Raw genomic sequence first — 16,420 nt, 5'->3', positions numbered from 1 at the left:
GCCGCGTAACGCCGCCCGGAACGAGTCCGGCTGGCGGCTGCGTGCGGGGGATTTTAGTCATTAACTGTCGTAAACGACGCAATCCTATTTGCTCCCGCGCAGAACCGGCGATGTGGACACCGGCAAAATACGGCCAATCCTACGCCCGCATCTTTACGCTACATCACCGTGCACCTTTTCTAGGACCGGTGCGGGGGGAGTTCGTCAGGCGATGTAGGCTGCAGCGTGTTGATGTGCTGCAGCGCGTGCTCGGCTTGTTGCACCATGTGCTTCATGACCTCGGGTGTGTCGCCCGTGGCACGGCCCGGCAGCAGGCTTGGGTTCTGCTGCGCGACTTGGCCCAGGACAAGCACGCGACGGTAGACGCGCTTCGCCTCAAAGAGATCGTCGGCCGTAGGGCCGTTGGTCGTCGCGCCGCGCCCGTCGACGAGCATCGCACCATAGTTCATCATCGCAGGCATGAAATCTAGTGTGAGAAGAGCGACGTACTTTTCGAGGACGCAGCACCGAACCATTCGCGCGCACTGCGATCGTCCGGCACAATGCCCCACTGTGCCTGGTGCGCACTGCGCCGCTGCTCGGGCGTCGACGCATCATCGGTCGCGTCCCGGAGGAGGTAGCGGACGCCCATGTTGTACGCACTGGGCGCATGACCTTTCTGCGCGGCCTGCAAAAAGTAGCGGTTGGCTAGCGTGCTCGCAGAGTGCGAGGCTTTCGCGTCGCCGCTCTCGTGCGCTTTGTTGGCGCGCTCGGCGTGCAACACGCCGAGCGCATAGCACGACAGCGAGCTCCCGGCACGCGCACCGTGCTCAAAGCAGGTCAGCGCGTTGTCTTTGTCTTGGGGCACAAGCTCGCCGGCTTCGTACATGCGGCCGAGCTCGTACCAAGCGTCGGGCATGCCGCTCTTGCCGGCACGCTGCCACAGCTCAATCGCGCGGGGGACGCGCTTCTCGGCCGTCTCGGGCTCGCGCGTGGCCTGGGCGAGCAGGTAGCGGCCCATGCCAAAGAGGGACTGTGCGTGCCCTTTGCGCGCCAGGTCGGCGTAGAGGCGCATGGCATCGTCAACTTGCTTCGTCGTCGAGTCGACCTCGTTCGGCACCATGCCTTCGAGAACCATGGTCGCCCACGAATAGCCAGCGTCGTCGTCACCGCGCCGGTAGGCCATGGCGTACAAGCGGCTCGCAACGAGATTGCGGTCCTTGTCGCGTGACAGTTGCAGGACAGCAGCCGCAAGCTGGCGGAGCGACGCGGACGACTGCTTGCTGTCTTCGAGGACTGGGTCAGTAGATGCGACCTACGTTGATATACTTGCGCCTCGGTCTCGCGCTGCTGCGTCGCGTTGGCGGGCGCGGGCTCGTTGACGATCAGACCAACAATCGACTCGGCCGTGTCCTGTGGGACGGGGTGGCGCTTGGTACGGGGAATCAGCCCTGGGTCAGGTATGGCACATACTTGTAAGTCGCTTGTCGGGAATGGGGGGAAGGTCGGACGTGTCGAGCGTCGCAGTCGCCATCGTACGTGCGCCAGTCAGCCCGGCACGGGTATGGTCCATGCGCACGGCCCGTCCGGTAAGCGATTCGGCGCCGATGCGCAAAGCTCCAGCCCATTCTTTCTCGAGAGGTGTTTTGCGGGCAAAGAATGCCTGTGCCTGACGCAGGGACCCTGCGCGGGCACGCAGCACAGACGAAGACGCAGAGGCCATCGTAGTGGTGGAGATCCCTCCACAATCGCGAATCGGCCACTTTGGGCAAAAGCAGCCATTATTCATTAGCAGAGTGGCAAGACATTCTCTCTAGATAATCGAGCCATAGAATCCATTGGTACGCAGTGCTATGGAAGGCCCACGGGCAAACCGTATATGGACGAGGTATCATACAACGCAGCGCATCGCAAATCACGTACGACGCGGGAGCAGACAAACCTGCTTACGCAGCCGGCGTGTCGTTGCTCTTTTGTTTCAGGTTCCGCGCAAAGTCTGCATAGCAGTGCTCGCAGATGTGGTGCTGAAGTTTCGGGCGCGCGCACGACGGGCAGTGAACGAGGTCTGTTTGGTTAGTATCTGGAGCGTCGCATAAAGATACGTACTGACACGGTCCTTGAGACCCTTGTTTGCCGAGCGCATCGCCTTGCGCGAGTGCGAGACCTTTTTCTTGGGCGCAGCAAGGAGAAGGCCGTCCCAAAGTTCCGGGGCGTCGGCCGCGGGCAGAGCAGTTGCGTGACCCGGCGCAGCGAGCGCGAGCGCCTCGGCACCCGCGTCGCTATTCGACGCGTCCTCTGCACTGGGCGACCACGCACCTGCAATGCGGCTGACCCACTGCGCGACAAACTGGGGCACCGGGATGCGCACCACCGGGGCGACCGACTGCACGTACACGGGCTGGGCGAGCGCCGGCGCGGGAAGTGCGCTGGCCACAGGCGAAGAAACAGCGACACTACGCGCCGCACTCAAAGAGAGGACTGCACGGGAGCTTGTACTCATGGTAAAGGGCGATCCGCCAGAACGACCAATCTTCCTGGCCGTCGACAAAACGAAAAGCCGCGACGAACGCTTTAGTCAGCAACCGACCCGGCGTGCACTCCGGCGCAGTCTGCCCCACAGGGGTTGGCGCTCGGAATTGTGGAAGAAAGCACTCGGTGCGTACTAGGTAATTTTCCCTATACAAGAGTTATCCAATTACTTGAACTGGCTCTCGGTCACACCCTTGCCCATGGCAGCGGTGGACGAGACACCACCAGTGACCGTCTTGAGGAGGTTGTCGACAAAGTCGGCACCGCTCCACTTCTGGTGGGTGAGGACGTCGCAGCCAACCTCACGCTCCTTGCGCTGGACAATGGAGACGTAGGCCTTCATGCCCTCCTTGGCGAAGCCCTTGGCGAACAGGTCGCTGATGTAAGCGTTCGAGTGGAGACCACCCAGCGTGATGAACTGCCAGACGAAGCCGAGCTTGCCGAGGTCCCACACGTACTCCTGCATCTGCTTCTCCGAGAGCTTGGCAGCGTCCCAGTTGAACGAAGGCGACAGGTTGTACGCGAGCCACTGGCCGGGGTGGATGGCGCGGACACCCTCGGCGAACTCCTTGGCCTGCGAGAGGATGGGCGACTTGGTCTCCATCCAGAGGAGGTCGGCGTAAGGCGCAAAGGCAGCAGCACGGTTGACGGCGCACTGGGTGCCGCCGCGGTACTGGTAGTAACCCTCACGGGTACGGGGAGCGTCCCAGTCCCAGAAGAAGCCGGCGGTCTCGTCGATGCCGTAGTTCTTAGCAAGGGCACGAGCCTGGGCGTTGGAGAGCTTGGCAGCAGCGGCCTTGAACTCCTTCTGGACCTGCTCCGACTTGCCGTTCTTGGCCATGAACTCGACAACAGCGTCCGAGAAGAGGCAGAGACCGGCGTTGGCGGTCCAGTTGTCCTCAACGGCCTGGAGTTCGTCGCCAGTCTTGCCCTGGCGCTCGGCAGCGTTCATCACGTCGACGAGGGGCTGCTGGCCGGGGTTGGTGGTACCGAGGATGAAGGCGTGGTCGCGCTCGTCCACGTTGGTGGTGATGAGCGTGGCAGCCTCCGAGTCGGTACGGGCGACAACCAGGTTCTCGACACCCATGATGTCGTACTGGAGACGGATGGCAATCAGACGGTTGATGTGCTCCGAGATGGGAACAAGCACCTTACCGGCCATGTGACCGCACTTCTTGGTACCAGGGGCCTGGTCCTCGATGTGGATACCGGCGGCACCCTTCTCGACAAAGAGCTTGGTGAGCTTCATGACGGCGGTCAGACCACCGTGACCAGTGTCGGCGTCAGCGACAATGGGACGGAGGTAGTCGACGTAGGGGGTCTTGGCACGCTCCTGGGGAGACATGCGGAAGCGGGCCTCCTGCTGCTTGCGGTCGTGGAAGAGCTGGGCCATGAAGAGGTGCTCCACCTTGTTGGGCACGGTGTTGTAGGGGTAGTCAGCCAGATCCGGACCGGGCTCGTTGGTCGAGCTAGCGGTCGACGAGCTCTGCCAGCCCGAGACGTAGACAGTCTCGAGGTACTTGGCCATCTGGGTCACCTGGACAGGGTCGAGAGCACCGTAGGTGTGCGAGGTCGAGCCATTCTCAGCGTGCTTGGCGAGAAGGTTGTAGAGCTTCTTGGCCTGGAGGTTCGACAGGTACTCGGCCTGGACGGTACCGCGCTTGGACACGACCTGCTCGGCGGTGTAAGGGCGGGTGACGCGGGCGAAGCGGGGCTCCTGCCACCAGCGCTTCACCTGCTCCACCTCCTTGGCAAAGAGAGCGTCCTCGTTCTTAGGATCGTAAGACATATTGATTAACAATGGTCGAAGTAAGCGTTGCGGGGCCCGAAGTCCGTTATATATTCGCCACCCCGTTCCGTCATCTTCCTTACTTCCCTGGCACCTGCAGCGTGGTGCTCCGCTCGGCCCAAACGCACCAATGACAGCGGGCGATCCCCCACTGTGCCGGTCCCCACGGGGTTACACGTGACTCATCACCGGGCACGATCTAACCGGATCGATTTCCAAACTCCACGCAAATTTATTCGTGGCGCGTCATACGCTGCAGGCGCAGTGCATGGATGGGCAAGCAGCAGCGTGGGCGCGGACGTGGACGCGGACGCGGTGGAGGACATGCTCCCCGTAGAGGCTTCCGTGTGGACCGATACCAACTAGATGACCCGCAAGAACGCATCGAGGCAGAGGCGCAGCCGCTAGCGAGCAGCGACGAGGACACCCAAGAGGCGACGAGCGAAGAAGAATGCAGCAGTGAAGAGGACAGCGACGACGCGTCCGACGATGGGCCGTCGACCGACGAGGTGCTCGGATCTGCCGACGACCTCACCGCGCCTGTGCCGGTGGCGATGTGGGACTTTCAGCACTGCGACCCCCGGCGCTGCAGCGGCAAAAAACTCTCGCGCCACGGCCTTATTAAGGAACTACGCGTCGGCCAGCGTTTCCGCGGCATTGTACTTACACCGCGCGCGACACAGGTCCTTTCGCCTGCTGATGCCTCGATCGTACACGAGTACGGCGTCGCGGTCGTCGAGTGCAGCTGGGCGCGTCTCGACGAGATCCCCTTTGGCAAGATCAAGAGTCCTCATGAGCGCCTCTTGCCGCGGCTCATGGCGACGAACCCTGTAAACTATGGCAAGCCCTTTAAGCTGAACTGCGTCGAGGCGCTTGCCGCTGCCTTTTATATCTGCTCTGCGCGCCCCCTTGGCGACGAGCTCCTCTCAAAATTCGCGTGGGGCGAAAACTTTCCCAAGCTCAACCTGCACTACCTGGCCAAGTACCGCACGTGTCACGACGCGGCGGAGGTCACGGCCGCCGCCGAGGCGTTTGCGCACGCCGTCGAGGCCGAGCGTCTCGAGCGCCAGATGGAGAAGACGAGTTTGGGTGGCTACGGTGCAATTGCACTGCCCTCGGACGACGACTCGGACGAGTAGCGCAATGCATGGGGAGGCCAGCGTCTTCACTCACTGCGCGGCCTACAGGGCTCCCTACGCCTGTCAGGCGCCGTCGCGCACGCCAGGTACGCCTGGCCCACGCAACGTGGCTTCGTAGGCCCTTGGTATGCAGGCTCCTGCCGCCGTACTTATAGTCCAGCCAATCAGGCACATGTATCTACCATTTGTATGCACTGAGCACGGTCCATGCATTGATGCAATGGGCCGCGCGGTCACTAATCAGAAACGTGTACAGACTGCAGTTGCGCCTTTGGGGATTGTCAAGCGCCAGATCAGCTTTCCTTGTTGGCGCGTACGGAGCGCGCGTTGCAGAACAAGCTTTTCTTTCTTTTGTGGTTCATTTTTGAACACTTGTCACTTTCGCTGTTCTGTTCGTGACGCACTCTTTTGTAGGGGGGCAGGCCGTTTGTCACGATGACTACCAGCTCCGCCTCGAATACCAGCGTGCCAAGCACGCCCACACCCGGATCGCCCGCGCAGGGCGCTCCCGCGAACTCGGGACGCAAAACGCCTTTCCGCATCGGACTGGGCATGACGCCGTACTCGTCTACGGCCGGCGCGCGGAACGCATCGTCCACATCAGTGCGCAGCAAACCGTCGCTTTCGCAGCTGAACCCGGCGAGTGCCGCGTCGCGCGCAGAAGCTTCGGCAAACACCAAGAATGCACAGCAGCCGCGCCGCCGCCGCTTTAATGATACACGGGACCTGGATGTGCTCGCCAACGAGCTGCAGGCCGAACGCCACGCGGTGCATTCCCGCAGTGCCAGCGCGTCCATGAGCCCGCTGCGTTTCGGTGCCGAGACGCCTGCTTCGCCGTCCACCGACTCGCTGCTCGCCCCGGACGCGTTCCGCAACTACTCCATGAGCGGCAGCGTGCCGCAGTCGCCTTACAGCATGTCGCCTTATAACCTGAGCCAGCACAGTCTTCGGGGCGGCCTCCCTTCAAACATGTCGATGCATACACTGCCTACGCGTCCGAGTCCCGGCGACTCGGCGCTGTCGCTCTCGCTGATGGAGGCCTTTCCGGGCGTGCACCCGAGCGACTCGGCAGCGCGCCGCTTTGACATTCCTGAGGGAATGAGCATCGGATTCGGCGATAATCCGTATCCCACAATGACGCGCTCACGCACAGAGCTCGACGTGGCGTCGCCCATGTCCGAGACAAACAGCATCCGGAGCAATATGTATCCCCCGACGCCGGGGCCCCAATCGCCGACGCCCGACTCGCGCTCGCCGAGCCTGAATGCGCCACGCTCGCCTGTGCTGGTCATGTCGATGAAGGACTCGGCTCAGCACCAACACCCACGTGTGCCATCGACGCGCGGCGCATTCCTGCGCTCCTTCCAAGGAGGCAGCGGCACAATCCGCGCCAAGTCGCGCCTGGACTCGGCACGCAGCCTGCCGACTCGCGAAGAATGGGAGCCGACGTCTGGTACGGCGACGCCCAATGCTGCGCGCTCCGCGTCACCGAGCGATGCACGCTCACAGATGGCACTCTCGTCGATGACGAACGACGAGGCGCCCAAGGATCCAGCGCTGCAGCGCCTCCGCCCGCAGACGTCCATGACCGACGGGCGCCTGTCGGTGTCGTCGGGCGCGCCGACGATCCATGCAACCATGTCGCATGCATCGCTCGCATCCACAGCACAGGCGCATGGCGCATCGACCGTGCAGGCACACGGCGCGCCGACCACGCAGGCGCCTGTACAAGAGGCACCAAGCGCGACGCAGACCGCGCCGCAGAGCATGGCGCCGAACGCGCCGCCGAGCGCGACGCCGAGCACGGCACAGACCCCGGCGCAGACCCCGGCGCAGAGCACGGCACCGAGCACGGCACCGAGCACGGCGCCGAACCAGCCGTCGAATCTCCGCCAAGGCATGCCGCCGCCCGCCACGGTGCCGGCCCGCCCGCCGCTCGCGCCAGGTCGTGACAAGGACAAAATGCCGGGCGCCTTTACCGAACCAAAGCAGCCGAACGCGCGGCCGCCGGTGCCGCCGTCGCCGGCCAAGTCGGAAAGCGCGCTCGGCAGCAAGTGGAAAAAGAGCCTCGGATCGCTCTTCCGCCGCAAGAAGAAGGAGCCGGCACCGCCTGTGCCCAAGGTCAATCCTCCGTCGCGCCCGGCGCGCGCACAGGACCGTCCGGTGAGCAAGGCGCCCGGCGCGGCACCTGCGGGTACGTCGGCGCCAGCCGCGCAAAAGGAGCCGGCCACAGCTGCGCAGGCGCCTGCGACACCACAGGCGCGTCCTGCGGCACAGCCGGCGCCCCAAACACCGACCACGTCGCAGCCTCGCCCGCAGGCCCTTGGCGCGGCTCTGCAATCTCAAGGCCCTGCAGCTCAGTCTCAAGCTCCTGCGGCCCAAGCTCCTGCGCCTCGGGCCCCTCAGGCTCCGCAGGCCTTTCAGGCCCCTCAGGCCCCTCAGGCTCCGCAGGCCCCTCAGGCTCCGCAGGCCCCTCAGGCCCCTCAGGCTCCGCAGGCCCCTCCGGCCACGGCGGTGCAGCCCCCAGCAGCACAGTCCGAGGCCCCTGCGGCGCCTGCGGCGCCCTCTGCGCCCGCCGCACCCACCATTTCGGCCGCACCCGCCCTGGCACCTGCTGCCACCCTCACCACTGCGAACCCCACGCCTGCGCCGCGACTCGAGCCCCAGGCGTTTGCCTACAGCACCGAGAACGATGCTCCGCAGCGTTCTGTGCCGCAACCTTCGCAGGCGCACGTCGGCTCGTGGCAGCCGTGGAAGCCTCGGCCCGTGCAGCCCGAGATGACGGCGCTCTCGCCGCCGTCTCCCACGCCCGTGCGTTCTGCGCTTCCCCCTCCGCTGCCCGAGCACGAACCGGTGGCACTGCAGCCTTTGAACCCTGGTGCGGCGTTGCCTGCCCCCATGCGTGCGTCGCCTGCAATTACCCCTCGCTCGCTTGACCGCCCTGCGCCGATGCCCGCGGCGGTGTCGCTCGAGACGTTTACGGCCCCCGCCGCATCGCAGGTCGTTGCGTCGCGCCCTGCGCCTCCTCCCCCACGCCCCGTCACGCCCGAGAACCACGCAGACTCGGTCGCGACGATGCAGTTCTCGCCGCAGACGCTCTCCGTGCACGGTGAAGCCTACGATGAGCAGAAGCGCGAGAGTGTGGCGCGTGGCCTGCGCAGCCCCCGCTTGCCGAGCGAGGCGCACCCCTACGGACAGTACCGCCTCTCTGCGACGTCCAGTGCGCCTGGATGGCCGCACGAGGCGCCGTCCGAAGGTCTCGGCGCGGCCGAAGCTACGAGCACGCCGCCGCCCCAGCTCCATGCCTCGTACTTGACCTCGAACGCGGCGAGTGCTGCGACGTCGGATCCCAGCAGCCCCCAGTCCGGGGAGCCTTCCTCGCCGGTCTCGATGGAGCGCCTTGCGATGCTCATTGAGCAGACGATGGTGCAGACGCCGACGCGCAACTCGACCGTCTACTCGCACGTCTCGCCGACGAAGCGCGGCAACGGGCGCCGTTCGCGTCTCGCCGCACCCGACGCGCTTGACGCGTCTCTTCCCAGTTCTGCCCTGAGCCATCAGACCTATATGACGACAGCGGACGCGAGTGCCGCACACTAATTACGTCTCGCAAGCCGCTGGCACGGCCGGCTGATGCCGAGCTTTGTCGTCAGTGCAAGCGGCATGCAGTAAGTGGGGTCCACTTCCTCGAGCCCCGCGTAGCCGAGGAGCGAGAGGCCCGCCACGCCAAAGACGGTATGAAACACGTCGGCGACGTTGTCGGGCCGGTCGGCGATGCCACCGCCGTCAGGATCTTGCGCAGAGAGGATAAACGACTGGAGCTTGTCTCCGTCGATATAGTGCAGCCGCCCCAAAAGGCTGAGCGATGATAGGACCCACCACGAGTAGCACACATCCTCCAGCTTTTGCGGCCGCCCGTTCAGGCCGCCTTGCGGGACTTGGCGCTCGGCGAGCCACCAGGCGAGCATGTCCTTGTCAACCAGGTCGAGCGACTTGAGGATCGACAGTGCGCCGACGCACGTAAAGACCTGCGCCGCGTGGCTCTCGGCGCCTTCGGTCAGGCCAAAGCCCCCGTCAAAGTTGGCGCACTTCATGATCCACGTGGTTGTGAGCGCCTTGTCGAGGCGGTCGAGCGCTCCGAGGTGCGCAAGCGTACTCACGCCGCAGTAGAGGAAGCGCGTATCGGTTTCGCCCCAGCGGTCGCCCTGGAACGAGCCGTTGGGGAGCTGCTGGGCGAGGACAACTGCGTGAGATAGACAACCTACATTCGACCACCTTGTCGCGCCGCGCACCGAGCGCAGAGAGCGCGTCTTTTAACGCAAGAATCTGAATCGCACTCAGCGTGCTCAGGATATGCGCGTCGTGTTGGGGGTACGCCCCGAATCCGCCGCTCGCCTCGTCGAAACAGCTCAGGACGAACTCGACGAGCGCGTCTTTGTCGAGCGCGTCACCAGCACGCATCAGCGCCAGCGCACAGACGCCCCAGTACACGCCATTCATGCGCAGGTGCGCCGTCATGTGGTACGCGAGACTCTGGTCGCGCTTCTGCTCCAGCTTCTTCACAAAGGCCACATGCTTCTCGACCAACAGCGACATCGTGGAGGCACGTGGACGACCGTGCGCGTCTTTATGCCACCACGGCAAGCGTCGCTGCACGCGTTCTTTGGCGCGTCGCGCGCGCCGAAGCGGGCGCGTGTCGAGGAGGAAGATACGCAGGAAAAAGAAGCGCTTGTGCCAGAAGGGCGCGAAGCAGAGGCGCGCGAGGCAGAGGAGCCGATGCCAGACGCGCCCCAATCGCATGCAAGAACGAATCTCCTCGACACGCTGCGCTTTGACGCGCACGCGTCCGAGGCCTCCCCGACGCTGCCCCCCATCCGGCCGCCCCGGCCCACACATGCTGCCTTTACGTCGGTCGTCGCGCCGCGCCACAAGGCCGCCCAAGGGGCCGTCAAGTACACGCCGCTCGAGCAGCAGATCCTCCAGCTAAAAAAGGAGAATCCTGGAGTGCTGCTCCTCGTCGAAGTCGGCTACAAGATGAAGTTTTACCAGGAGGATGCGCGCATCGCGAGTCAGCTGCTCAATATTGTACGTCTCTGTACTGACCCAGGCGTGCTTTCCGGAAAAGAACCTCGAGGCGGCCATGATTCCCGTGCCCCGCCTCTCGGTGCACGTCAAGCGCCTCGTCGCACACGGCTACAAGGTCGGCGTGTGCCGCCAGACGGAGACGCGCGCACTCAAGGCCGCGACAGAGAATGCGAACAAGCCCTTCACGCGCCAGCTCACGGCGCTGTACACGGCCAGCACCTGGATCGACGAAGTTGGTGCTGCACAGTCGCCCGACGAGCTCGGCGGCGAGCAGGTGCTGCTCACCGTCTCAGAGCGGCCGCACGGCGACCGTGTCGAGATCGGGATGGCGGCCGTGGACGTCGCGACGGCCGCCGTGACGCACGACATGTTTGTCGACGATGGCCTGCGCAGTGTACGTCGTGCTACTCACCCAGGAACTCGAGACGCGTCTCGCGCACCTCGCACCAAAAGAGCTCGTGCTCCCGTCTGGCCTCTCGGCGCAGACGGAGCGCATTCTGCGTGCATACGCCGCGCATGCACGGGGCGAGCAGCCTGCGCGCGTCGAGTGCGTCGACGGCGTGCATGCCAAAGACGCGGCGGCAGTTCTTACCGACGCGTCCAGCGACTGGGACGCGCCGACACTCCCCTTGGTCCTTGCATTGCCGCCCCTCGTGCAGTGCGCCACTGCGCAGCTCGTGCAGTATCTCGCATCCTACCAACTCGCCTCGGCGTTTGGCGAGGCCGCCAACTACCGCGCATTCTACGACCGCACATCGATGCTGCTTAGCAGCCACACGATGCGCAACCTCGAACTGATGCACAATGCGACCGACGGCCAGGTACGTGGCAGCCTCTTTTGGCACCTGGACCGCTGCCGGACGCCGATGGGCAAGCGCCTCTTGCGGCAATGGCTGCGGCGCCCGCTCCTCCGCCCCGCACAAATCGCCGAGCGCGCCGAGGCCGTGGACATTCTCCGCCAGCGCCGCCTCGCGATATTGCACCAGGCGGCTGCGATGCTTGTGCGTCTGCCGGACCTCGCGCGCGGCCTCGCGCGCATCGCCTACGGCCTCGTCGAGCCGACCGAGCTCGCGACGGTCCTCTTGAGCCTGCACCGCATCACGCGCGAGTTTCCTTTCCGCGCTGCGAGCGAGGTGCACTCGGGCTCGGCACTGCTCGACGAGGCGCTTGCGTCGCTGGCGGCCGCGCGCGAAGCTGTGGCGCAGCATCTCGACGCGATCAAGATCGCCGAGGCGCGCAAAAATGCCAAGACGGAGCTGTTTGCCGATGTCGCGCGCTACCCTGCGATCCAATCGTGGAAAGATCAGATCGCCGACGACGACGCGCAGCTCGCGGCGCATCTCGACGAGGTGCGCACGCTGCTTCACCGGCCCAAGCTGCAGTACCTCTCGGTCTCTGGCATCGAGAACCTGATCGAGGTGCGCACGGCCGATGCGAACAAAACCCCGGCGGACTGGGTGCGTGTCAACAGCACCAAGGCTGCTGTGCGTTTCCATACCCCTACGATCGTGCGCCTCTCGAAGCTGCGCGAGCAGCACCGCGAGCAACTCGCCGAGGCGGGGCGCGTCGCGTGGCGCGACTATGTGCAGTGTGTCGCCCAAGACTATGCACCGATGCACCGCGTCGTGCACGCCATTGCGGAGCTCGACGCGCTCACGTCGCTTGCGGACGTCGCGTCGCTTCCGGGCTATACGCGCCCTGACATTGCCGAGGACGACGAGGTGGTCCTGCGTGGATTCCGCCATCCAGTCGTCGAGGCGCTGCGGGACGAGTCCTATGTCCCGAATGATGTGACGCTCGGCGGCGAGCGCCCGCGCTCCATCCTCCTCACCGGCTCCAACATGGGCGGCAAGTCGAGCACGGTGCGCGCCATCGCCCTCGCCCTCATCCTCGCACAGATCGGCTCGTTTGTTCCGTGCGAGGCGGCACGCATGCCGTGCCACGACGCGATTGCGACGCGCATGGGGGCACACGACGACCTCGCACGCGGCAAGTCGACCTTTATGATCGAGGCCGAAGAGACGGCGCAGATGCTGCGCACTGCGACGCCACGCTCGCTCTTGCTCCTCGACGAGTTTGGGCGGGGCACGTCGACGTTTGACGGCGCGGCGCTCGCGCACGCAGTGCTCGGCACGCTCCTCGCGCAAGGCAGCCACTCACCCAAAGTCCTCTTTATCACGCACTATGTCTCTCTCGGCTCGCTCGCGCACGCCTACCCCGACCAAATTGCCAACATGCACATGGCGACGCGTCTCGACACGCGCGGCGCCGAGACGGAGATCGTGTTCCTGCACAAGCTGCAAGAGGGCCTTGCGCCCGACTCGCTCGGCGTGCACGTCGCCCGGCTCGCAGGGCTACCCCGCACGCTCGTCGCCTCGGCGCAGGAGCACGCGCGTGCGCTGCGAGCGTCTCACCACGCTGCCGAGCAGCGGCGCCAGCGGCACCGCGCTGCGGCGCTCGTGCGCGCTGCGTTTGGCGCAAAGAACGCGGCCGAGGCGCTGTCGCTCGCGAAAGCGTGGTACTCGTCTTCGTAATGTCTTGTCCATATCTCTATACCACAGTGTCTAGTGTCTAATTCATATCCACATCTGAAAGCAGCTGCGCAATGCTGGGCAGCGCACCCGGGCGCGGGGCGGGCTTCTCGGCCTCCTTGCTTACGGACGCGGACGGACGCGGCGCACGCAGCGCGACGCTCGGCACGGGCGCCTCGCGGTAGGGTGATGAGCGGCGAGTGCCATTATGCCCCAAGTCGTAGAGGACCGGCATGTGGGGCATGCTGCGATCGCGGGTCTCGCTGCGCCAGTGCGGCGTGTAGGGTGGCACATGCAGCGAGTTGCTGCGCGAGCGGTCACGGTTGCCCGCCAGCGGCGCGAGGCGGCCCGACTGGGGGTCGATGCGCTGGCGCTTGTTCAGCGCAAGCAGCACATTCAACACGAGGTTCAGGTGGCGCTCGCGCATCGAGCGCGGCACGTTCGCGTCCGACCAGTGCGCGGATGACGCGCTGCCAGCAGGCGAGACGGGACGCGAGTGGTCCGAGCTCATCGGGCTCGCGGGTTCCTCGTCCGGCAGGCTGGGGTAGAGGCGCGAGCGGGAGGCGGGCGGAGGCGTGTCGTCCTCGTCCATCGCCTCCTCCTTCACCACGCGCGGAACAGGGGTGATGGGAGCCGTGCGCGTATCCGAGGGAGCACGAGTAAGTGCTTCAACATGGCGGTACGACGGCTGGACGCCCGACTCGCGTGCGAGCTGGGGGTAGGCTGCATAATCGCCGGTGCGCGACGGGCGATAAGCGTCTTGCATGCCTGCACCAGCATATGAGCCAGCGTGGGGTGCGGGGTAGTGCATCGGCTCTGCGTTCGACACCGCAGTGTCGACGCCGGGGATGTGCGTCAGGCCGAACATGTTGAGCGACTGCGAAAAGTCGAGCGACGGCATGCTGGCGTCCATAGACGCGCCTGCCACCGAGCCCTGCTGGGGGGCCGGCGGCGCGGGGCGCGCAACATTCATACCGAGCTGCACGAGCCACGCGTTAATCTCGGCCAGGTTCGGGACCGACGGACGGGGTGGCGGCAGCGTCGTCTGGCGGTTGTAGTTGTAGTCGTATGACGCTTGTGTATGCGTGCCATAAGTCCGGTCGGCGGCCGCCGTGGCTGGCACCGTACTCTCTAGTGCCGCATTGCCACCGAGCGCGCTCAGCGAGTCGCCCAGGAACAGGTCCAGCAAACCGGGGTCTTGCGCGCAACCCGGCGTGAGGATCTGGTTCAGGCGGTCGGCCATGTCGGTGTCATATACCGGTGCGACCTTCTTGCGGCGCACGTCGCCCCAGAACTCATCCACAGAGCGGCGGGGACGCTTTGTGCCTGTGTTCCAGCCGGCTTCCGCACGAGGCGGCGGCGGCGGCGGAGCGTATCCCCGGTGCGGCAGGTCGTGTTCGTACGCGGCATTGCGCGCACGAAAGAAGCTGGCGTCCTCGGCAGGAAGATGCGGCTTTGGCATGGGGGGATAGAGCGGATCCACCGGGCTATAGCGCATATTTGCCCGCTCTCCCGCGCTGTACATTGGGGCAATGCTCCGCGGCGAAGCGTCGTGCGAGTAGGACGACGAGGCAGGCGACGCCGAGTCGCGCGACGACGGCGAGCGGTAGCTCGGGGTCGCAGCAATCTCTTCCGGCACGCGCGGCGAAAGCAGGCCGGGCATCTGGGGGTAGAGAGACGGCGTCGTGGACGGCGAGGTGCGGTACGCGCCAGGTGCGGACTCGTATGAAGAATAGCCTTCGTCGCTGCTCTTGTCAACCTGCGAAGGCACGATGTGCGTGCGCCCATGCTTCTTCAAGTCCTGCGAGCGCTTGAAGCTCTTACCACACACCGAGCAGGCAAAAGGCTTCATAGGGATATGAATCCTGATATGGCTCGTGATGTGATCACGCTTGCTGTAGCTGGCATTACAGTTGTCCCAGCCACAACTCAAGCACAAGTTGTTCTTGCTGTTGCGACCGACGTGCTCATCACACAGATGGCGATAGAGGGTCTCGGCATCCTCAAACAGGGTGCCACAGCCTCGCCACAAGCACTTGGTCTCCTTAACGTCTTCAGGAGAACGGGTCTCTTCTTCATGCACTTCGCTCACCTCAACACGCGGCTGGGCAAAGTCGTCCTTCGCCATGTCGCCAAATGTCTCCCTTGTTTGGTACTAGTACCGCCACGCAAGGATAGAGTGGGAAATCGTAAGCAGGGAGATGTGCCAAGCCTTTTTAATTCCCTGGGCTTGTTGTCTGCGAATCGCGGCGGCCCAGAACCGGGTATCCCACGTGCACCCCTCCTAGTAGGGGCTTTGGGTGCACCGCAAAACAGGCCGAGATTATCTAGCCACTCTTGGCAAGGCTTGGCGAACCAATCGCCCAACTATATTACAAATATGCCACCAAGGTTTATTGGTGGTGGCGTAATAGCCGAGGAGCGCGGCCGAACTTCGCCGCAACTTTGCGCGTTTGAGCTGCAGGCTGCGCTGCGCGCTGCTCCGCAGGAACGGTCATTATAATAATTCGCTTGAAAGCTGAATGGATAATTCTTTGACAGCGGTGGTGGCATACTGGGCATAGCGTGACACCGAGCCGAATCAAAAGACGTGCCCAGGCGCTAGGGTCACATACGTGGCGCGCTAAAGAGGCCATGGGGTAGATATGGGTATTGTTTAGGAAAGCTACACACAATGCAAAGACGGGGTAGGGACATCCATCTCAGTCCGAGGTAATGAGCTCAGCGACGCTCCAGTCCTCGTAGCTACCGTCCGGCAGATAGCGGCGGACGAGCAAGGGAATTTTCTTGGCAACGAGCTCTTTTTGCGCGATGGCCAGAGGGTCCATCTCACCTTCCGTAGGAACCAATACAGGCGCGTTCATGCTAAAAGCAAAATGCATGTGCATGGTATACCCATACACAAGGGAAAAAAATGGGTTAGTCTTTGCTCCTTTGCAGGAAAATGCAACGTACCTAATCTGAAGCGCACGCGTACCAAGGATCCGGGCCTTTTCGTACTTGGTCATGTACGGCGTCGTGATGCGCTCCGTGTTCGGCTTTGAGTCATCCGTTCCGCCTGCAGGGATGGCACCGCCGGCGCTCGAATGCACGACCGACTCATCGCCCATTTCGGCATCGTCGAGGCCGCCCGCCTCGTCAAGTGCGTCATCGCCATCCTCGTTAAAGTCAGGCTCGTCCTCGTAGTAGCTGTTTTTACGTGGTAAGCACCGCGCCTCTTTGTCCCATGCTACCTACCCGTCCTCGTTGATACCAGCCTCTTCCGGATCCATCGTCGCGCAATCGCCTGTCGCCCGCGGATCGCCTCGACGACTTTTTTCCACGTGATCTTACGTACACAACGCCCTCGTTATGCCACAACCGTAATG

General features: G+C 64.1%; 9 protein-coding genes across 9 annotated transcripts; 3 read left to right on the top strand and 6 right to left on the bottom strand.

Moving 5' to 3' along the window:
• Positions 1-179: 179 nt before the first annotated feature.
• Positions 180-1,513, bottom strand: MJAP1_000730 (uncharacterized protein; the record flags this gene model as incomplete). The annotated part of the gene is made up of 4 exons (XM_060264697.1): positions 180-466; positions 490-1,275; positions 1,299-1,430; positions 1,453-1,513. The coding sequence occupies 4 exons, from the start codon at positions 1,511-1,513 to the stop codon at positions 180-182; spliced, it is 1,266 nt and encodes a 421-aa protein (XP_060120680.1).
• Positions 1,514-1,925: 412 nt separating this feature from the next.
• MJAP1_000729 (uncharacterized protein) lies at positions 1,926-2,479 on the bottom strand (the record flags this gene model as incomplete). Its single annotated transcript, XM_060264696.1, has 2 exons — positions 1,926-2,044; positions 2,086-2,479. The coding sequence occupies 2 exons, from the start codon at positions 2,477-2,479 to the stop codon at positions 1,926-1,928; spliced, it is 513 nt and encodes a 170-aa protein (XP_060120679.1).
• A 195-nt stretch (positions 2,480-2,674) lies between these two features.
• Positions 2,675-4,297, bottom strand: ICL1 (isocitrate lyase; the record flags this gene model as incomplete). The annotated part of the gene is made up of 1 exon (XM_060264695.1): positions 2,675-4,297. One exon carries the CDS (start codon positions 4,295-4,297, stop codon positions 2,675-2,677), a length of 1,623 nt encoding a protein of 540 aa, XP_060120678.1.
• Positions 4,298-4,569: 272 nt separating this feature from the next.
• Positions 4,570-5,436, top strand: MJAP1_000727 (uncharacterized protein; the record flags this gene model as incomplete). Its single annotated transcript, XM_060264694.1, has 1 exon — positions 4,570-5,436. The coding sequence occupies one exon, from the start codon at positions 4,570-4,572 to the stop codon at positions 5,434-5,436; it is 867 nt and encodes a 288-aa protein (XP_060120677.1).
• A 552-nt stretch (positions 5,437-5,988) lies between these two features.
• On the top strand, positions 5,989-8,989 carry MJAP1_000726 (uncharacterized protein; the record flags this gene model as incomplete). The annotated part of the gene is made up of 3 exons (XM_060264693.1): positions 5,989-7,630; positions 7,820-8,932; positions 8,979-8,989. 3 exons carry the CDS (start codon positions 5,989-5,991, stop codon positions 8,987-8,989), a joined length of 2,766 nt encoding a protein of 921 aa, XP_060120676.1.
• A 43-nt stretch (positions 8,990-9,032) lies between these two features.
• BET2 (protein geranylgeranyltransferase type II) lies at positions 9,033-10,032 on the bottom strand (the record flags this gene model as incomplete). The annotated part of the gene is made up of 2 exons (XM_060264692.1): positions 9,033-9,679; positions 9,702-10,032. 2 exons carry the CDS (start codon positions 10,030-10,032, stop codon positions 9,033-9,035), a joined length of 978 nt encoding a protein of 325 aa, XP_060120675.1.
• A 33-nt stretch (positions 10,033-10,065) lies between these two features.
• On the top strand, positions 10,066-13,055 carry MSH3 (Mismatch repair protein msh3; the record flags this gene model as incomplete). The annotated part of the gene is made up of 3 exons (XM_060264691.1): positions 10,066-10,521; positions 10,544-10,915; positions 10,938-13,055. 3 exons carry the CDS (start codon positions 10,066-10,068, stop codon positions 13,053-13,055), a joined length of 2,946 nt encoding a protein of 981 aa, XP_060120674.1.
• A 37-nt stretch (positions 13,056-13,092) lies between these two features.
• Positions 13,093-15,180, bottom strand: MJAP1_000723 (uncharacterized protein; the record flags this gene model as incomplete). The annotated part of the gene is made up of 1 exon (XM_060264690.1): positions 13,093-15,180. The coding sequence occupies one exon, from the start codon at positions 15,178-15,180 to the stop codon at positions 13,093-13,095; it is 2,088 nt and encodes a 695-aa protein (XP_060120673.1).
• A 574-nt stretch (positions 15,181-15,754) lies between these two features.
• On the bottom strand, positions 15,755-16,324 carry RPO26 (subunit common to RNA polymerases I, II, and III; the record flags this gene model as incomplete). Its single annotated transcript, XM_060264689.1, has 3 exons — positions 15,755-15,917; positions 16,008-16,241; positions 16,290-16,324. 3 exons carry the CDS (start codon positions 16,322-16,324, stop codon positions 15,755-15,757), a joined length of 432 nt encoding a protein of 143 aa, XP_060120672.1.
• Between the last annotated feature and the right edge of the window lie 96 nt (positions 16,325-16,420).

The sequence above is a fragment of the Malassezia japonica genome, chromosome 1, assembly GCF_029542785.1.
Source record: "Malassezia japonica chromosome 1, complete sequence".
Taxonomy (NCBI): Eukaryota; Fungi; Basidiomycota; class Malasseziomycetes; order Malasseziales; family Malasseziaceae; genus Malassezia; species Malassezia japonica.
This window is presented reverse-complemented; position numbering and strand designations above follow the sequence as displayed.